This window comes from Lutjanus erythropterus, chromosome 4, assembly GCF_056507025.1.
Source record: "Lutjanus erythropterus isolate fLutEry1 chromosome 4, fLutEry1.hap2, whole genome shotgun sequence".
In the NCBI taxonomy this organism is placed as follows: domain Eukaryota; kingdom Metazoa; phylum Chordata; class Actinopteri; order Lutjaniformes; family Lutjanidae; genus Lutjanus; species Lutjanus erythropterus.
In genome coordinates, this window is record NC_139320.1 from 33,478,565 (window position 1) to 33,497,614 (window position 19,050).

Below are 19,050 nucleotides of genomic sequence, written 5' to 3' on the forward strand. Positions count from 1 at the left end.
TATGAATTCATTTTCTAATTATTATAAGATGGTTTAAGTGAGATTAAAGATTGACACCATAGAATATTTTGGCTTCTGAACATCACCAGTCAAGTGCCATCTAGTTCCATTATATTCCAGAGAAGACAGACGTCTCAATTGCAAATCACACAAAAACAAACTTTCAATATATAACATTACAGGTAAGATGAGAAATATGCAGTTAAATTGGTCAAGCTCACTCTGCTCATGAAGACCATGTGATGATTGAAAGCTCCATATCAGCTACTTAATGAACCTTGACATGTGGTTGTTTTGTTAACTGCTGTTTCCAAGGTGTGCTGTATTGATCAGTGAGCCTACTGTGATTGTCCCTCACTACGACAAATTAGCTAAATGCTGAATGATCAATCGCACAAAATGAGTTTGCATTCAAGATTTCTTGTTTCAGACTCTTCGCACAGACATATAAGACTGTGGATCCCTCTGTGTTGTGTAAATGTTATGCTCATAATCCATGCATGTGTGCAGACACAGGCCAGGTGATAATCCAGCAGTGTTACACAGACGGAGGAGGGAGGCAGGAGGTGGGGGCAGAGCAGAGGGATAAATCAACAGAAATAGACGGGCCAGTAGAAGCGTGGGACTGACACAGGACGGGTAAAGAGGAGAAGGAGAGGACACAGTCAGAGCCACAGAGAAAGTGAGAGGAAGACACCTAAAACAAGAAGGACAGAGGAAAGATTCTCTACCTGCACACTAAAGGATTCAAAATGGTTCTCATATTATTCAACCAAAAACCATCTCAGTTGTCGATTTAAGAGGATAATTCTTATTTAAATTCACTTTTTTATTTACCTGCTTAGGGAGCTACAGCTTAACTGTAGCGCTGGACCTGTTGCGGAAAACACAGGGCCGCAGGAGGGGCACCAGGAGGAGACGCGCTGCTGCCAGGTCGAGCAGGAAGCTTGAGCACAGGCTCCGCGGCGTGATGAGGACAGCCAGGCGCGCCAGCAATGTAGAGGTGCCCTCCTTCCTCCGTCAGCTAGTCAAAGAGACGGAGAAGATGGTCACCTTCTTCTTCAAAGGGGGGACCAGGGAAGCGGGATCTGGGGAGGAGGACAGTTTCGATGAGGACGACTCGATGCCGAGCCCGTACCTGGAGCGTCCCATCTTGGAGAAGCACGTGTCAGAGGGGGGCTCTGAGACGGGGATGAACTACGCTGTGGCGAGCATGCAGGGCTGGAGGGCTCAGATGGAGGATGCCCACACCTGCATGCCCCAGCTGAGAGGAGAGCTGACGGAGTGGGGATACTTTGCCGTTTTTGACGGACATGCAGGAACCACAGTGGCACAGTACTGCTCCAGAAACCTGCTGGATCACATCCTGGCAACAGGTGCATGGCAATTAGTGACTAATTTAATTATTCAACATGGTTAAATATTGTACTGTAGCACTGAACTTGTCTTGAACAGATGTACTTCAATCAGGAATCTATAAAGTCAGGAATTTCACAAAACAAACAAGATGCAGCTAGCTGGTCCAACGTGGCACTACCAGAAACTTTAGAGTACAGTGTTAGTTTGACTCATAGTCTTTTGTTTTAGTCAGTAGGCGATTTGAAGGGGGATGTTACCATCCCTCTTGTTGGCAAAATGACCAAAATGCATCCCCCCAGTTTAGCTGTTTAGTTTAATATGTTAATATGTCATTATCTGACTTACTTTTGTGCAAGTTAAAGTCTATGGCCCCGACCATGGCTCTGACATATCAGTAGCCTGTGCTGCGTATCGATCAATCCATGGTGCTGAAGTAGCAAACTTTTGTAATTGCACGCTGTCAGTTTTGTCTCGGATCCATAATATTCTCTAAACTATATAGTTACGGGGGTATTAAAGACTACACAACCAAAACAATCCTCAGTTGGTTCTTTAGTGGGATACTTAGAAGAATAGGTTTTCTCATCACTGGGAGTGTCTACTAGTTTAACTCATATCATAAGATTTCAGTTATCTAATGGGTTTAGATAAAGTGTATTGCACACCTCATATGTTGAATGTTAAGTAGTTTAGATGTGCATTCTTCTTTTATTACATATTTGTTTCAGCTTGAGGAAACTTTATACTTATTTTCTTTCTTTCTTTTCCCTGGTAGATCTGTACTATACAACTGTGAGCATCTAACCTGCCCACCACACAAAGAGATTAGTTTTGATAAGATCTCTTCTCAACTCATCCCGCCTTAACATTTTAGTGTTGAAAGTGCTGTCAACAGATTATGTCAGGTTTTTTCCATCATAAATCCTTATTTATTTTTCTATCTCATTTTTATCGCCTCACTTTCATCAGTGAAAAAATGTTGACAAAAACTATGAGAAAAATGCTTCTGTCAATGAAATTAACACTGATATAGAATGGTGTGAATCTATCCTAAAACAAAATGTGTCCTTCTCATTTCCGACAGGTGGGGTTAAAGCAAACGAGGACCCAGAGCAGGTGAAGGAGGGGATCCGTCAAGGCTTCCTGGACATCGACAGCCACATGCACAAACTGGCTCGCCAGGACAACTGGGACCGCAGTGGCTCCACTGCAGCAGCCGTCCTGATTTCACCTCGATACATTTACTTTGTCAACTGTGGGGACTCCCGAACCCTGCTCTGCCGTAACGGTCAGGTGGTCTTCTACACGGAGGACCACAAGCCGTTCAACCCCAGAGAAAAAGAGCGCATCCAGAACGCTGGTGGGTCGGTGACCCTGCAGAGAGTCAACGGCTCGCTGGCTGTCTCCAGAGCGCTGGGAGACTTTGACTTCAAGGAAGTGGACTGGAGGCCGCAAACAGAGCAGCTAGTGTCCCCAGAACCGGAGGTGTACGAGCTGGAGAGGACGCCCGCAGATGAGTTCCTCATTCTAGCATGTGACGGTGTGTGGGACGCCATCGGCAATGAGGAACTGTGTGCGTTTGTGCGCAGCCGTCTGCAGGTGTGCGATGACCTGAGAGAGATTTGCACCCAAGTCATTGACCTCTGTCTCTATAAGGTGAGAAGTCAACAACACAACAGTAAACAAACAAAGTGAATGAGACATTGAGACTACTAGAAAAAATCTGAAGAAATTCTGAGTATGTCTGATGCTTGGTGTATGACCTGATACCAATATTATCAGTACTAGCACCAACAACTTCATCTTAGACAGTTTATTTAATACCAGAATACTCCTGCTTCTAGCTCAATGACAGTAACTGCTATCACCAAAACAAACACATCATGAGCGACAGAGTAACATGCCGATGTGTGTTTATGTATATTTTATTTATAAAATATCAAAAATGTTAGATTTACAGCAATTTTAAACATTGGGACGGTCTGCTTTCTTCCTGAAATTTCGTTTCTCGGTTAATATGGGAGCTTATGCAGTAGTTGGCTGGCGCTTTTGTCACTTCGGATCTCACAGTGCCAAAAGTCTGCATCTGTTTGATTCCATAGTCTCATGTGTAGAACCAGCACCGAATTTCCTACATTCTGACATAAGAATGAGGTATGAAGAGTGAAATTTGAAGGAGTGAGAACACGGTTAAAGGAAAATTTGTTAGAAGATTTTACAGCTCCTCTCCACTCTAACAGTGATGTCACCCACTCTGCCTCTGAACGTTCCATCGTATATAAACCCATTAAAATATAATTATCAGTTTTTTGTGATTGTCACAAAAATGGTTTAGTGAATTGATAAGAAAAATCACAAATCACCACTCCCCATCAATCTGCATGTTTGTGCTTTTTGCATATCTGCTGTGTGGGGAAGGAGTAGCACGACAAAAGTTTGGTACGACACAAGAATACACTGTAAAAAGAAGATTATAAAACAATCACTGCAAATGCAAACAGATTAGAATAGTTCAACTAGTTTAACTAATATTTGATGAAAAAAGTGAGGATGGTACCTCAGCAGAGACATCAGAACCAGCTTCATCCCAACCATGACTAGAGATGAATATCATCTGTGTTTTTTCTATAGTACTGCTGGTTTGAGCTTCAGTACCAATAGTACATATATACTTTTTCTAGTATTCAACATCAAGATTGAGAGCTCATTCTTTGTTTTTCATAGCTGTTCTGGAGCCACTGAGGAAAGAAACGAAAAGACTGAAAGCTCCGGAGGAGCTTCTACACTGACCTGTTGTCAAGTTCAAGAATGAATTTTAAATTTCAAATTGTCAACATGGACGAGAAGTCGTTAAAGTTCTCAAAGTAATGAAAGTTTGAACATCTGCATTTCCATGGGCAACTGGGCGAACTGTATCCACACAGGAATATCACATGATACATGGAAAAACTCCAGAATAGGCACTAAATTGATTTGTGGAGAGATTGTTGGAAGTATCAACATGTCTTTCAACAAAACTCTTGGTAAAATTTGTCACACAGCTTAATTAAATACTTGATTCTGATTGGTGAATCTGTTTTTATGAATAACAGACCGTTGCTACGGACACAGTTCTGATCATAGACTCTGCAGGGGCATTAAAATCACCTCTTCATCAACAAAATCATTAAAAATCATAAATTAAATCAAATTTTTAAGTAGCCCTGTGACAAATGGGATAATGTACACTGAGCAGGTCATTATTACCTAAAAAAATGTTTTTAAAGTGGATTAAAATCAGGAATTATCAAAGAATAAATACTTGACAGTTTTAGATATGCAGTGGAGTCTTTGTTCCAGATTATCTTGATATTCAAGTATGAGTCTTATCTGTCCCATACATGTTTACTGAAAGGACAAATTACAATGCAGCAATACATTAATCTCCCTAAGTATGACCACGAACTCATTGGATTTCTCTGCGTCACACAGTGTCACAGCAGGTGGATTTATGAATGGGAGGCTTTACATTAAGCAGGTGTACACTGTTGTGGGCAGGTGTACACTGTAGGGGGAATTATGCTGGGGTTGTTATGTAAGTAGATTTCTCCTGCAGGTCTTGTTAATGCTTGTTAGTAACCGAACGTCTGAAAGCCGACGAGCCCTGAGCCCGCCCTATAAATAGCTGTATTAAGGCATCCTGGGGACATGAGATAGGCGGGAAGAAATGCTACACATGGCTCGGATTAAGACTGAATGTGAGTCTGTTGACGGCGGCTCAGCGCTACAGCTCAACACACACCGGCTCAGAGGCGTTAACCTGCAGAGGAAGACAGGACTGCTATTTATTTCATCTAAAAAGGCTTACTGTACCGTACTGTAGGAAGACTGCATGTTCCAGCACACACTGAGCGTCACTCCTCACACCTCTGATGTCATCAACCAACAGGCTGATGGCTTTAAAAACTGAAATTATCATAAATGAAGTATATAAAATAGTTGTTTTAGCTCCACCTTTACCAGCTGCCACATTAAAATGATGTACACATTAATGCACGATTTGAAAAATATATTAACTCAAAAATATTCTATATATTGTTCTGAAACGAGTCATTCAGCATAATGAGTACTTTTTCTTTTGGTACTTTACGTATACTTTGATGCCAATACTTTTGCACTTTTACTTGAGTAAAAATTTTAATGCATGACTTTCACTTGTAACAGAGTATTCTGCACTGTGTTACCATTACTTTGTCTTAAGTACAAGATCTGAGTGCCTCTTCCGTCTCTGGTACCTCTCTGATAAAGCTTTGGTGTGTCTCCCTCTGCAGGGCAGCTTGGACAACATCAGCATCATCATCGTCTGCTTCCCCGGCGCCCCCCAGGTGTCACAGGAGGCCCTGCAGCAGGAGGCAGAGCTGGAGCAACAGATCGACATGAAAGTGGAAGGTAGCTTGTTACTTCAAACCCAAACAACAAAACACTACACTTCAGACGACTTTATAACTGCTTTGACGTGCTCCCGTCACAGAAATCATCCAGATGATGAGGTCCAGAGATGAGGACCCTGACCTTCTTTACGTGATCAAATTCCTGGCCGCAGAAGAGATGCCAGGGCTTCCACCAGGAGGAGGCATCACCAGCAAGTGAGCCCGAAGAGAAACAAACAAACAAACAAACAAACAAACAAAAACATTTTTGGAGAATGAAAATAAAAACACTGTTTCTCTCTTCGCAGGCGAGAGTGTATCATCTCTTCATATCAGAAACATATCATGACCATCAGATCTCAGGAGCCAATGGTAAGACTTATGAGTCACATGACATTAGATAATGGATGCAGATCGATCAGTGATTACCAAAATGTGGGTTGCGGTACTGTAGGTGGGCCGTGAGAGGTCATTAAAATAAATAAATAAAATTCTGATAGTTTAAAAAAAAAATCATAAATATTTTATGGAAATTTCAAAGTAATCAGAACTAATAAAACAAAGCCATGGGATTTAAATTACATTTATTCATCATATTTCTGACTTAATTTAACAGGCGTTACACCATATTTGGTGATTAAAACTGGAATGTAACTTATATTTTGTTATTGGTACGATTAGACTCATGAGCTGATCAGAATAGAGATAAAATATTTGGGCAGCCAAATATTAATATAATATAAATATAGAATATATTTCAGATTTTCATTATCATTTCATCTGTCAATTTGACTACTTTTTAAATGAACTGATTGTCACATTGAAACAAGTGGAAAAATCTCCTTAAGTTCAGTTTGAAGGTCTTGAAGGTGATGTCATTACATGTCTTGTTTTAGATTAAAGTCATCAGAAAAAATAAATCAGGGAGGAATATTTTTTCTTTGCATTTTGAGAATAAAGTCAGATTTTCTTAAAGTTGAAATAACGTTTCGACTTTGCAAAATTTTAAAAATTCTTATTCTCAAACTCAGTTTTCCCTTATGTCTAGCCACGATACTCCTCTGTAATCGAAATAAATTACATTTACTGTAATCAACTAATAGATTCATGTATACAGACAGTGTAAAGTATTCTGGGTATGGAGGTTAAATGGAAAAATTGGTAAAAATCAATTTAGATATTTAAGAATTTAAGAGTTAAACTAAACCAAATCACAACCATTAATTTCCAAACTGACATAAAAGTTCTTGCTGTTCTTTGAGTGTGTTTTGTCTACAGTGTCCAGCAGATATTCAATCTTAGCGACATTAACGTCTTGTAACATTTCAGGACATCGAAGGATCGGAGGAGGACTCGAACTAAAGCCGTAATCGTGGAAACAGAATCATGGAGACCAGCTTAAACAAGAAACTTTACATTTTAGATGAGTGCTAAGCTACTGAAAGTTTCTTTGTGCAATATATTCTCTTTGAGCATTTGTTTTCCGTTCAATTAAAGTGAAATATAAATCAAATACCTGCTGTGTTGTTTTTCTGTAATACACTTTGTTGACAGGTAATATTTAATAATATTTAACCATACAATGTCTAATACACACATTGTTAGACGCTTCTGTTTCAGGCAGCTCATTTTTCATGGCTGTGTGGCTGATACTGTATACAAACTGTACATGTAGAAAACAAATGAGCTGACACTCCTTATTCTACAGCAATAAATCACACAAAACTTCAAAATAGCGTTGCACTCCTCAAAACAAAACAATAACAGCTTGGATTTAATACACACGTGTGCTGCATGCAACGCGGTATCTCTCAGTAAATAATCAGTTTACATAGTTCCGTGAAGCAGCAAAGGTGACATGGATAGCAATGACATGTCACAGCGAGAACATAAACATGTGCCGTAAGAGAAGGAAGCCAGAAGGAGAGACACAAAAGGAGAAAGAACGCAGGAGAGAGCTGGAGAGAGATATGGAGGGGGGGGGGGCAGACGGCCATACTCAAAAAAAAGAGGACGAGCTGTTCCCAGGAATTAGCACACACACCTCATTAAACATGGACCCTTATGTCACTTTAGAGTGGAAGTGTCAGGTGTTACGTCACCGTGTGATCCGAAGTCTTCCCCTCACAGGAAACTCTTGAATGCACAGTCTGGATGAGCTCATTAATAGTTTAGTTTGTTGCCTAATTATAGGATTAAAAAACATAGATGACAGTATGAAATTATGGGTTTATTTATTGATTCTGTGAGTAGTATTTTTTTAGTACACTTTTAATTTACAAAAAAAATATGTGGTGGCATCTAGACATTACTACTATTTCATTATCATTTAATCCATTGATTAATTTTTCAATTCATACTTTTACTTAATTTAGTGTTACTCATAAAACATATGGCGAAAATAATGTAAAAATAGTAAAAATTAAGAGTGAAATGTGATTTGAGTGAATGTGAGTCAGCAATCTAATTTTAGTTATTAGACCGTATAAAGAGAAAAAAATAAGAATTAAAAAATTTTAGTAAGCTGGAATCAGCAAGTGTATTGTATTTTCAGTAATTAGTAATCAAAATACTTTCCAATTACTTTTCTTTTTATTTATACTTTTCTATTTATTTTAGTTATGGGGCTTTTCATGCTTTTATTTTGATATACACAGCTGAAATGAAGACAGAAAAGGGGTAGAGAGAGAGAGGGGATTAGATGCAGGAAAGTCTCTTTGACTAAATACCTCCATCAATATTGCAACAATATTGTGGGAATGACTATTAGTACTATCAGAAAATATTAACACATTGATTCTGATAAATAATAATATGGATATAATGACTAAGTGGGTAAAGACAAATAATAGAACAACTAGAACAGCTTGGAAATTTAATGTCTTGAAATTCAGAAGCTGGCTTTGAGTTTAAAATGAAAGTATGTAAAACATTCTGTAAACAGACTGAAAACTAAACAGGAAATTAACAAAAAAAAAAAAAAAAAAGGTCAAAACTGCCACATGAGGGTGTTCAGGGGCTCTCGGGCAGTCGTGGGTTCTTACAATGTGCTGTGAGGGTGTGGCGAAGCTTGACACCTCTGTATTAATTGACAGAGCAGCGCTTTTATTGGACAGAGCGTCCTCCTCACCTCCTCACTCCTGACAAGTGCACTCAGTCAAATATTCAGTTTGGGACTGCGCTGCTCAGCAGGAAGACTTGTGGACAAAAGATAACGAAGTGCAAAAGAGGAGGAGAAAAAGACAGAAAGGACCTGAGAGGCGAACACAGATAATGTGAGTACTGACTATGACTGTGTTTGGTGGTATTTAGATGGATAACACCGGTACAAGGACCTGGGTTTGGACAGACCTGGCCAGCTGAAGTCTTTCTGTGAATTTGAAAATCAATTCATAACTGTTGAATGAAACTGGTGAACTAAGCAGCTGTTTACAGTAGTGGCCACCAGAGGGCGCCTAAACCAGCAACTGCTGTCAGGTAAAGCCTGTTTATAGAAAATGCCAACATATTATAACCCTATGTTATAAACCTAATGGATTTCAAAGGAACTTTATTTATCCAGGACATTAAAAATCTCTTTTTTCATAAGTATGCGAGCCAAAACACTTAATAATCACAGACAAGGCAGAACAGCAGCCAAGACACAAGAACCACAGATATGCATTAAATATATAATGTTATCAATTCTTCAGCATCTTGTAAATTGGAGATACGGGATTTTCAGTCACTATTGACAAAATCTGAATTTCTTTGTTAATATATGTGTTGAAGTAAAATTAAGTCTCATTCTGTTTTTTTGTGGCAAAAATATTGAGTTGGCTCTTTTAAAATTCTCTGTGGGATAAATTTGCAAAATAAATGATATTAATATAACCAGGGGGGCTGAGAAGCTGAGATTTTATTCACCTGTTTTCGCCTGATCAACTGTATCAATAAACGAGGGGAAACAACTCACTCTGCGGAGATCTCCACTTGATTTAGTCAGCTCAGACTGCTGAAGCTTCATGTAGCTTCAGCTGAACTTAACAAGTCATTTTTGCACACAATAATAACTGCAGATTTTGGCTCCATGAGGGCTGCACAGTATGATAAAAAAAAAAAATAATAATCATACTGCAATTATTATGACAGATATTACTTTGCAATATGATTCACGATTAGTGGAAATGATTGTTTTTGTGTCACAATTTTCATTTCTTTCTGAAAAAAGTTTTTTTGGGGGGTCTGTACCAAAAAGAACGTGGAGATGAAGATTTGCAGTCCAGGGCATCTCTGCAGCACTGCAGTGCTTCACTAATGTTGTTTTTATCACATATCTTTCCTTCATCAAAAAATTGCTACTCCTGCAATCTGAACATTGCACTTGGCCATACTGTGATCTCGATTATATTCTGACTAACTGTACAAGCCTGACCTCCATTACTTACACTTAAATGGTTTTGATGATCCACGTAGCTGCAGCCAGTATGAACAGGACGAACCATTACAGCGACTGTTTCGATGTACATGCAAATATATGAACATGCATGTATTAACAAAGACTTGACTTTAATGGACTTGATTGAACATTTCAGATGGCAAGTGAGGACCTGAGTGTCACCTGATCTGCTGCTGACAGATGCAGTTAATTGAATGAATAGAAACACCTGTGTAAACCAGGAAGAAGCAGGGGAAGCTGGGTCATGGCGGAGCTGCATGCTGAGTGTTTTAGCACTTTTGTGTAGAAACTTGTGTTCTCCTTGAAGTTCATATGGAACAAACTGATAAAGCAGAGGAGACAGATAACACGGTATGAGATCACGCATGGCCAACTCTTGAGTTTGTTTGTTTCTCCCATCAGAAATGAACCCCCTCCTCAGTCTAACCATCTGTCACTCACCTGCAGCCGGGCACGATGCCTCTGAACGCAGGGCACGCCGGGTACGGCAGCGTCCCGCCGGGCACCGGGCTGTCGGGCAGCGCCGGGGCCTCGGAGTCCGTCCCGCTGCTCGTGCCGGAGCCGGCGGTGGACCGGTGGCAGCCGCTGAGCAAGGAGGAGCTGGAGGCCGCCGCGGGGGGTTCTGGGTGGAGGAGGGTGCGGTGTTACCTGGTGCTGCTGTTCTGGCTGGCCTGGGTCGCCATGCTCGCCACCGCCGTCACCATCGTCTGGCTGAGCCCCCGGCCGGTGGTCACACCGCTCAGGTGGTGGCAGAAGACGGTGTTTTACCAGCTGCAGCCCGACCTGACCGTGGAGGAGAGCCAGGGGTCAGGCGTTAATGGTGAGCAATTATAAATACATTATACGTATTTTAACTGTAGCTCCCCAAATGTAACACGCATTGGTTTAATTACAGTCCATGTGCATCTAGATTTCATGATGAAAACCAAATTCATGCCAGTTTTGACTGTCTGCCCCCTGGTGGTCGTTTGGAGGCATGACAGTGTCTCCATAAAATAAAATAAATGGAATCATATATTAATTCCTCAATGGGGAAATTTTCACTGTCACAGCGGAAAAAGCATGAGATTAAAAAAAAGAAGAAACAACAAAGCAAGATATTAAATGAAAAGTAAAGCAAAATATATAAAATGGTAAATAGCTAAATGAGATGGAATAAAATGCTAACAATAAAAACAAGGAACATACTCAGTTCAAGTATGTGTGTAGTACTATTAATAGTACTGCACACATACTTGCCAACCTTTAAACCTCAGAAAGGGGGAGGATTTCGAAACCAAAAATTTTCAGTTTCAGAGACTTTGTGGCCTTGATTTTGGTAACTTTAAAAGAATGAAAATAACAAAATAAAAAGTAGACTGCACCAGCATTTTTATGGTAAATAAGTCACTCCTCTGGCGTGAATTTGCATAAATCTCTGGCATAAACTAATCGTCAGGTTTTTTTCACACATTTATTTTTTTTTTTTGCCCTGCCCTTAAAAGTAAATTAACATGGCAGGTTTGACAATGTGCTTTGTTCCCTTTACTTTAAAAGATTCCTCAAGAAATAGGAATTCTTCTTAGTATGGTTTGGTGTAACCGTGCTGTCCAGGTAGAAACAGGGGATTTTTTTTAGTTGTGGGGTCATACACAGCATACAGTGCCAGAAAAGGGTTGTGATAATGGAAAGGGGAAGAACGGGTGTGAAAATGTGTCATAAATCGGAAGAAATACACGAGAATTGTGATCCCACAAGGAAATAAGTAGAGGGCAATGAAAAATGTCTCCTGGGAAAACTGTGAGGGTTGGCAAGTATAGTTGCGCTCTTTAGTATGAAATAATATCACATCTAAGTAAAACTATTGCATCCATGCTATGGTATACATTCATATTTTCCCCAAGTGCAATATTGGCATCGCCCATTGGTTTACATACTGTTCATCATTCATTCAGTCACATTCATTAGTGACATGTATGAACCTTGGGGTCAGGTGAACCTGCCTGGGGCCGAAAGTATAAGCTGCAGGGACCGTACGGATCTCTAGTTCCTCCCACTCTGTGTGAAACACACGGTTTTGCTGTGCTGAAATACTAGCAGCTGCAACAATTAGTTGCCAACTATTTCACAATCGATTAATTGTTAAAGTCCTTTTTTCAGGCCCAAATGCCAAACGTTTGCTGGTCCCAGCCTCTTAAATGTGATTTACAGCTTTTCTTAGTCATTTATGATAGTTAATAAAAGACAGAAGAAATCATTTGAAGATGATACTCTGGTCTCTGGGATATTGCGATGAGTGTTTTTCACAATTTTTAGACATTGTGTAGACTAAATGATCAATCATCATAAGTGGTAGATTAACTGACAGGGAAAGTAACTGTTAGTTGCAGCTCTGTGAGCGAGTCCCAGTTTTGCTGTGTGCTAATTTGTTTTATCACATGAACATACGAGATATAAAAACCGAAATAATGAAGGTTTTAATGGTAGAACCCACTTTAAGGCCTTTCATCCTGTCAAATGATACTGTGGCTGTAGTGGTTTATATTTTCTCCCAAAAATGTCGATTTAATTAGCACACACCAGAAGACATACAGTGAGCTTGGACCTGTCCAGGCCTCTTGAGGTCTGAGACCCCGGGGAAGCTGACCTCTTTAATGTCTGGTTAGAAGTGCACAAAGGAAAATCGTCTGCGCTCTGTTATGGCTTCAAATAAATATTTTATTTCCCTTTCCAGACATTCTATTAAAAGACAAGATTTCAATCTACAAGATCATCCTCAGGTGTTGGAGGAAGAGAATTAAATTATTTATTTGGAGCCTTATAGCGTGCAGACTTTTTCTCCTTTGTACCCCTAGTGATATATATATTTTTTTGTCTTGCACCAGAACATTTTTTTATGGATGCATGCACAGCCAGACAGTCTTCTGGTTAGTAATAAAGCCTGGCTCAGCGGTTGCTCATTGCAGTTCAGGTGGTTGATATTAATCGAGTTATGTTCAGAATGTTTGAGAATATCTAATTCAACCACAACCTTTGATAAACTCCAATCAGGCTCTTTTATGCCTACGAGTCCCTATCAGGAAACATTTGTCATGCTTAACATCAAAGACCTGCACATGGCTTTTACGTCACTGCACAAAGCTGTGTTATATCTTTCATCTCGCTGACTGTGTGTTTGCAACAGATGATTAATGTGCCTACCACATGATTGCAACAGAAAGTTGATGCTGGTTTTGGCTTGAAATATAAGAATTTGACCCTGATGTAGACCTGTGTTGGTCATTGTTTAACTCTTTTTGCCTTGTAAAATAAAGGCATTTTAACTTTATACAAACTTTACAATGTGCCTTGGTGTTTTTGAAGGAGCCTTGCATTTTTGATTTTTTTACTGAGACTGTCCCATGCAATGAGCTCTTCACCTGAAAACAAGCGCAAAGCACCTGAAATATCCAAAGAGCACCTGTATTGTGACCAACAGAGAGACACAGCAGCACTTCCACTTTATTGCCTTCATAAGAATTTGATTTTTTTTTTTTTTTTTTTGGGTAGAGAACCACACAAAAAGGAATAAGAACAGCTGTGTAAAAAGTAGAATCCTTTACTATGAAGGTCTGTTATATATGGAAGAGTATTAGTACCAGACATAAGAGAAAGAAATGACAAGTAAAGTTGAAATTTGATGAATAAAGCTGAAAAACCAATTCAACCTTAGTCTCAACATGGTATTTCAACTTTATTCTCAACATTTTGACTTTTTTCTCAGCATTTCAATTTTATTCCCATAATGTAAAATAAAAAAAAAACTTGTTATTTGCACTAATCCTAGTGCCCAAGTGTCCCTAAATGTTGCTAACTGAGTGTGTTTCTCCAGCTCTGTGTGAGCAGCTTCACTACCTCAGGTCTCTGGGTATAGATGCCCTGATCCTAGAGGGTCTGTTTGATAAAGAGGCATCTCCTTTAAACCTGACTGCTGCGGGTGAGGGGGTTGGGACTGTGGCTCAGATCCAGCATCTGCTCTCAGAGAGCAACAAAGCAGGTAAATAAGGTGCGGCATAGGCAGAATTAAGACTCTCTCCTGCATGATGTGATGATTAACGAGCGTTTTATTGCTCCTGCAGGTCTCAAAGTGGTGTTAGACTTCTGTGAACTGGATCTGTCGGGACCTCGGGACACAGACAAGCCATCAAACTTCACAGCTTCAGTACATATAAAAACACGCTCTGTGGTCATAACAGATTATTAAGTTTCAGTGATGCTGGATTTCTTGAAAGATAACAATACTTTTTCCACAGCATGCGCTCCGGTTCTGGTTGGAGCAGGGTGTGGCAGGATTTGCAATCTGTGACACAGATGCAGTGTATTCAGAAAAGGTAAAATGATGCTCAGTTATGTTTTTTTATTCCTACAAGCAGAGTTTCACCAAACTTGGATCCAATAAAATATTTACATTTCAGACTCTGCTGCAGTGGAGACATGTCCTCAAGGAGTTCAGTAGTCAGGAGGAGGAAAGGTATTGTTACACATGCAGATGTGGACAGATTACAAAAATGTCCAAGATGGCTGTAAAGTCTGTCTGTGTCTCTTCAGGATCCTGGTGGTGAAACAGACGCGAGACGTTCTGTCTCCTTTAAACAACGTTACGCTGGTGGACGTGGTCATGAGGTCAATTCTGCCTTCTTCACATCACTTCCTGTCTGCCAGTGAAGTTGCTGATGCTATAGAGACACACCTGCAAACAAGAGAAGAAGATATATGGCCCAGCTGGACAGTAAGACATACGCATACAGAATACCACATATAGTGAACATAGTTCAATATTCACCGATCAGGCACAACATAAAAACCACTAATGTGTAAAGTGAATAACATTGATCATCTTGTTACAGTGGCACGTGTCAATGGGTCGGATGTATTAGGTGGCAAGTTAGTGTGTTGAAAGCAGGAAAAAATGGGCAAGTGTGAGGATCTGAGCGAGGGCCACGCTGTGATGGCTAGATGACTGGGTCAAAGCATCTCCAAAATGGCAGGTCTTGAGGGGTGTTCCTGTTATGCAGTGGTTGGTAACTAACAAAACAGTCCAAGGAAGGACAACCGGTGACTCAGGATCATGGGTGCCCGAGGCTTATTGATTCTTGTGGCTTGCCCGTCCAGTCCGATCTCACAGAAGAGCTACTGTAGCACAACATGCTGAAAGAGTTAATGGTAGCAATTATAGAAAGGTGTCAGAGAACACAGTGCACGACAGCTAACCTCTGCCCACCATCCAAAGCAACAGACCATGCAGCAATGGAAAAAGGGGGCCTGATGTTGTTGAGGTGTTGACCTCCAAATTCCCTGAATCTCGATCCAATCAGGCATCTGTGTGATGTGCTGGAACAACAAAACCGACCCATGGAGGCTTCAGCCCGCAACTTACAGAACTTAAATCATCTGCTGCTAACCTCTTGATGCCAGATATCACAGGACACCTTCAGAGGTCTTTTAGAGTCCATGCCTTGATGGATCAGAACTGTTTTGGTGGCAGGAGGGGGCCTATACAATATTACAATGTTGGGCAGGTGGTTTTAATGTTCACGCTGATCAGTGTAAGTTCTTTTGAATATTTTGGTAGCCTTTTATTTGGTGCCCATTTTTCATTTTGAAAGCAGAAGGCATACACTGTAGATACTGGATGGTAATATTTTCATCACACTCTTTGAATGGCAGTAAGTCTTTTCCTAACTACTTAGCTCAACTACTGAGATTTTGCACTGTATTTTCTTCATGAAAAGTCTGCATTAGTTAAATATCCTTTTCCTCAAATGTCCCAAAAAGTGACAAATGCTTTTGTTTTGCAGAGCCCAAGGCAACTATACAAATATCCTCTTTTTGTTTAAAAGTATAAAATCCAGAGATAATCAAATTACTAATATACAATATTAAACAAAAAAATAACACTCGCAATTATATTAGTTTGCACTAAAACTGAGAAAAGGTAATGAAGCATTTAAAAGCTGGGGGTAGGCAGTTTATTTTTGCCGTCACTGGGTCCATAATAACTTTTAAGCTTAATTTATTTTAAGTGGTCTGAGAGAAAACTAGACTTTGGCTCCTCCTCTTGACTCTGCTTCCAGGTTTTAGAAAATCTAGCTGGAGGCTTTGGCCAATCACAGGTCGGTACGATAGCTGCTTGTTGAGTCAATCAACAATCTTTCTCCAGAATCGCGTACTCCACCTTTAATCAGTTAACAAAATAGTTGCAATTCTATAGCCTTTTCATTTAGGGGAGGTGTTACTGTGTTGTTATAAGACTGCAATGTGTTTGTGTAGATTGGAGGAAAACCATCTCGTGACCTGAAAAAATTACTCCTGGTGTTGATGATGACGCTGCCAGGATCTCCTGCAGTCCAGTATGATGAAGACATCGACCAAACACAGGTGACGCCCTGCTCAAGGACACAGAATCCGTTAATTAGCCATTTTTTGGGTTTATCTTGCCAAATAAAACCTTTCTTTTAAACAGAGTGTATCTCTGAAAGCTGGCTCGTCACTTGGAGCGACAAACCAATCAGATGCTCAGGCAGTGAGTAATGGAGCCAGTTGATCAATTTAAGTTCTGTAAAGCGGCAGTTACAGAACCAAAGCATTATATTTAAGTCTGACTACTGTCTCTACATTTGTCCTTCAGGACAAGGAGAAGGCAAAGCATGCAGCTGTAGCTCTCTTCACCTCCCTCAGTCGCTCTAGAACCAGAGAGGAAGCTCTCCTGTACGGCAGCTTCACTTTCCTCCCTTTCAATTCCTCCACCAACGCCTCCTCCTCCTCCGACACCACTCCTCTCTCTCCTTCATCTCCCCCTGTCCTGGCCTTCCTGCGCTCCTGGGGTTGTGTCCATTTTCTCATCCTGCTCAACGTCGGCCCTCAGCCTCACCCCCTTGACCCCGCCTGGGCCCCGAGTCTACCCAAAGCCGGGGTGTTTGTGAGCAGCACAGGAATGGACCGCCTGGGGTCGATGACTCTGGACACGCTGGAGCTGCAGCCCCACGAAGCCATTGTCATTAAACTGTTTGAGGCAGGAAGCTACTCATAGAGCTGCTCTGTGGGCAGATGTGTGGAGATTTGAGCAAAGATTTGAGTTTTCCTTTCACAGGATGATAAATGTATGACACAAGTTGTTTTTTAAAGTTCTAATCAGCTATGTGCTCAGAGATTACAGAAAATAAAATGATGAGTCTGTACCATCAGTTCCTGTCAGTGTTCAAGATTCATCAGTGAATACATTTAGCAGGCTTGGTTCATAGTATTTTAACTGAAGTTATATAGCATGTTATAGACAAGCTGAGAAAGGCAAGGTTCTCCAGTTTTGAAAGAAACATTTATTCATGTTTTTAGTGATGTGCAGGCAAGGAAAAAGACAAGTCACTCAACAAGTAAATACTTAGTTTTATTTCTTTGCATTTTTTTCTGCACTATATTTGTACATAAATAGTAAAACAATATAGTATTGTCTTATAGTATATAGGATAATGGCTTAAAACATTATGATGGAAGTATATCATGGCCATTCACATGTTCCATTATGCCTCATAAGTCATTGCAGCGGTTTTTGTTGATACCATTTATATAGTTTAACCATTTTTAAACACTCACAAATTGATAATTAAAATTCCTCCAGATTACCACATTAAGACACCAAGGTCTTGAGGAGCGCCTTAGAAAAGTTCATGTTGTGATTTGATATTAAAAACTTTTGAGATTTGGAGGTTTCTGGAAGAACTGTGTTTTTCAGCTGTTGGAGGGCAGGAACATCTGTTCTGGGGATTGTTCAGAGACCCACTTATTGTCCATATACATAAGAAAGCTATGGTCTCCAGTTTGTGGTTGTGAAGTTTCATGGGGCGGTGAGGTCACTATATGTAATTTTACATAGTGAGGTTAAGTTTCAAAAAATGGTCTCATTACAGGTTTGCTCTATAATACTTTGGGTGATCATTACTAAAGATTTGTATGTTTATACGGGCACCTGGCAGCTGAGTTTCTGCTGAAAACAACGCTGGGTGAGAACAGTAGAAAAGGTGCTAAACAAAGTCTGGGGTCCAGATACTGCAGAAGTATTCTCATCCATCAAAGCAACTATTTGAACGATTTAAAATGTCATGATTAATTTTCAGCAGCTGTTCTGAACATGTGGTTTGTGTTGAAAACACTCCCCAGCGGTGTTGCAATTAATCAGTTGTCTGAGTTGCTGACTGAACAAACCACATTGTGAGCTGTATCATAATTAATCTTGTGTGTGAAATCATATTCTCTTTAGCCCTGCAGGTGATCTTCTGTTGAGTAACTCAAGTCTGGGAAGCAAATGAACGTTTGCAATTGCACTGATTTACAGCCTTTAATCCTTTTGCCACTTCACTGTCAGTGTGGTTGCCTAAGGAGAAACTATGACAGTTTTGTACACTGGTTAACCACAGAGTGGTGCTGCAGCACCGTCACTGCTCTGCTGCTCCTCTAACTATTAATCACATATGAGACTTTTAAAGAGTTCCTAAAGAGGGAAAAACAATATTAATACATAAAAATGAGACTGTTTACACAGTAAGTTGTCATCATTCAGCTCTCGAATACAATGTTGTTAATGTTACATGTCATTTTTATTTGCATGAGGCCTCATTATTTCCAACATAAACCAGCACTTTCAGATCTAAATATTTATCTGTCAGAACACGTTAGATTTTTATAACTCTGAATTACACTTCTGACTTCTTGTAAAGGCTGCATCATGACCTCTGATTGCCAAAGGGTTAATTAATTCATTACTGTATTAGTCCAGGCATATTACCCAAAATTCAGCCTAATTACAACATAAACAAACTCAGCAGATTTTGT

General features: G+C 40.1%; 2 protein-coding genes across 3 annotated transcripts; both read left to right on the forward strand.

The window, feature by feature from the left end:
• Window positions 1-608: 608 nt before the first annotated feature.
• ppm1na (protein phosphatase, Mg2+/Mn2+ dependent, 1Na (putative)) lies at window positions 609-7,281 on the forward strand. 2 transcript variants are annotated; one of them, XM_084717726.1, is made up of 7 exons: window positions 622-755; window positions 846-1,376; window positions 2,444-3,015; window positions 5,670-5,787; window positions 5,870-5,984; window positions 6,077-6,140; window positions 7,098-7,281. In XM_084717726.1, exons 2-7 carry the CDS (start codon window positions 971-973, stop codon window positions 7,128-7,130), a joined length of 1,308 nt encoding a protein of 435 aa, XP_084573852.1. In that variant the 5' UTR covers window positions 622-755; window positions 846-970; the 3' UTR covers window positions 7,131-7,281. The 2 variants fall into 2 exon arrangements, with proteins under 2 accessions (XP_084573851.1, XP_084573852.1); XM_084717725.1 differs by having other exon boundaries at window positions 609-1,376.
• A 3,372-nt stretch (window positions 7,282-10,653) lies between these two features.
• Window positions 10,654-17,408, forward strand: LOC146328728 (amino acid transporter heavy chain SLC3A2). The gene is made up of 9 exons (XM_084716485.1): window positions 10,654-11,026; window positions 14,057-14,221; window positions 14,304-14,386; window positions 14,478-14,555; window positions 14,640-14,695; window positions 14,773-14,953; window positions 16,495-16,602; window positions 16,688-16,747; window positions 16,853-17,408. The coding sequence occupies exons 1-9, from the start codon at window positions 10,663-10,665 to the stop codon at window positions 17,252-17,254; spliced, it is 1,497 nt and encodes a 498-aa protein (XP_084572611.1). The 5' UTR covers window positions 10,654-10,662; the 3' UTR covers window positions 17,255-17,408.
• Window positions 17,409-19,050: the final 1,642 nt, after the last annotated feature.

What these genes read in the sequence shown, in the direction of transcription:
- ppm1na (XM_084717725.1), top strand. Translation starts at nt 971, where the DNA reads ATGAGGACAGCCAGGCGCGCCAGCAATGTAGAGGTGCCCTCCTTCCTC. An exon ending in GGAGGAGGCATCACCAGCAA is followed by an intron (nt 5,985 to 6,076) that starts GTGAGCCCGAAG and finishes CTCTCTTCGCAG; the next exon opens with GCGAGAGTGTATCATCTCTT. An exon ending in TCAGATCTCAGGAGCCAATG is followed by an intron (nt 6,141 to 7,097) that starts GTAAGACTTATG and finishes GTAACATTTCAG; the next exon opens with GACATCGAAGGATCGGAGGA.
- LOC146328728 (XM_084716485.1), top strand. Translation starts at nt 10,663, where the DNA reads ATGCCTCTGAACGCAGGGCACGCCGGGTACGGCAGCGTCCCGCCGGGC. An exon ending in CTCAGAGAGCAACAAAGCAG is followed by an intron (nt 14,222 to 14,303) that starts GTAAATAAGGTG and finishes TTGCTCCTGCAG; the next exon opens with GTCTCAAAGTGGTGTTAGAC. An exon ending in ACCAATCAGATGCTCAGGCA is followed by an intron (nt 16,748 to 16,852) that starts GTGAGTAATGGA and finishes TTTGTCCTTCAG; the next exon opens with GACAAGGAGAAGGCAAAGCA.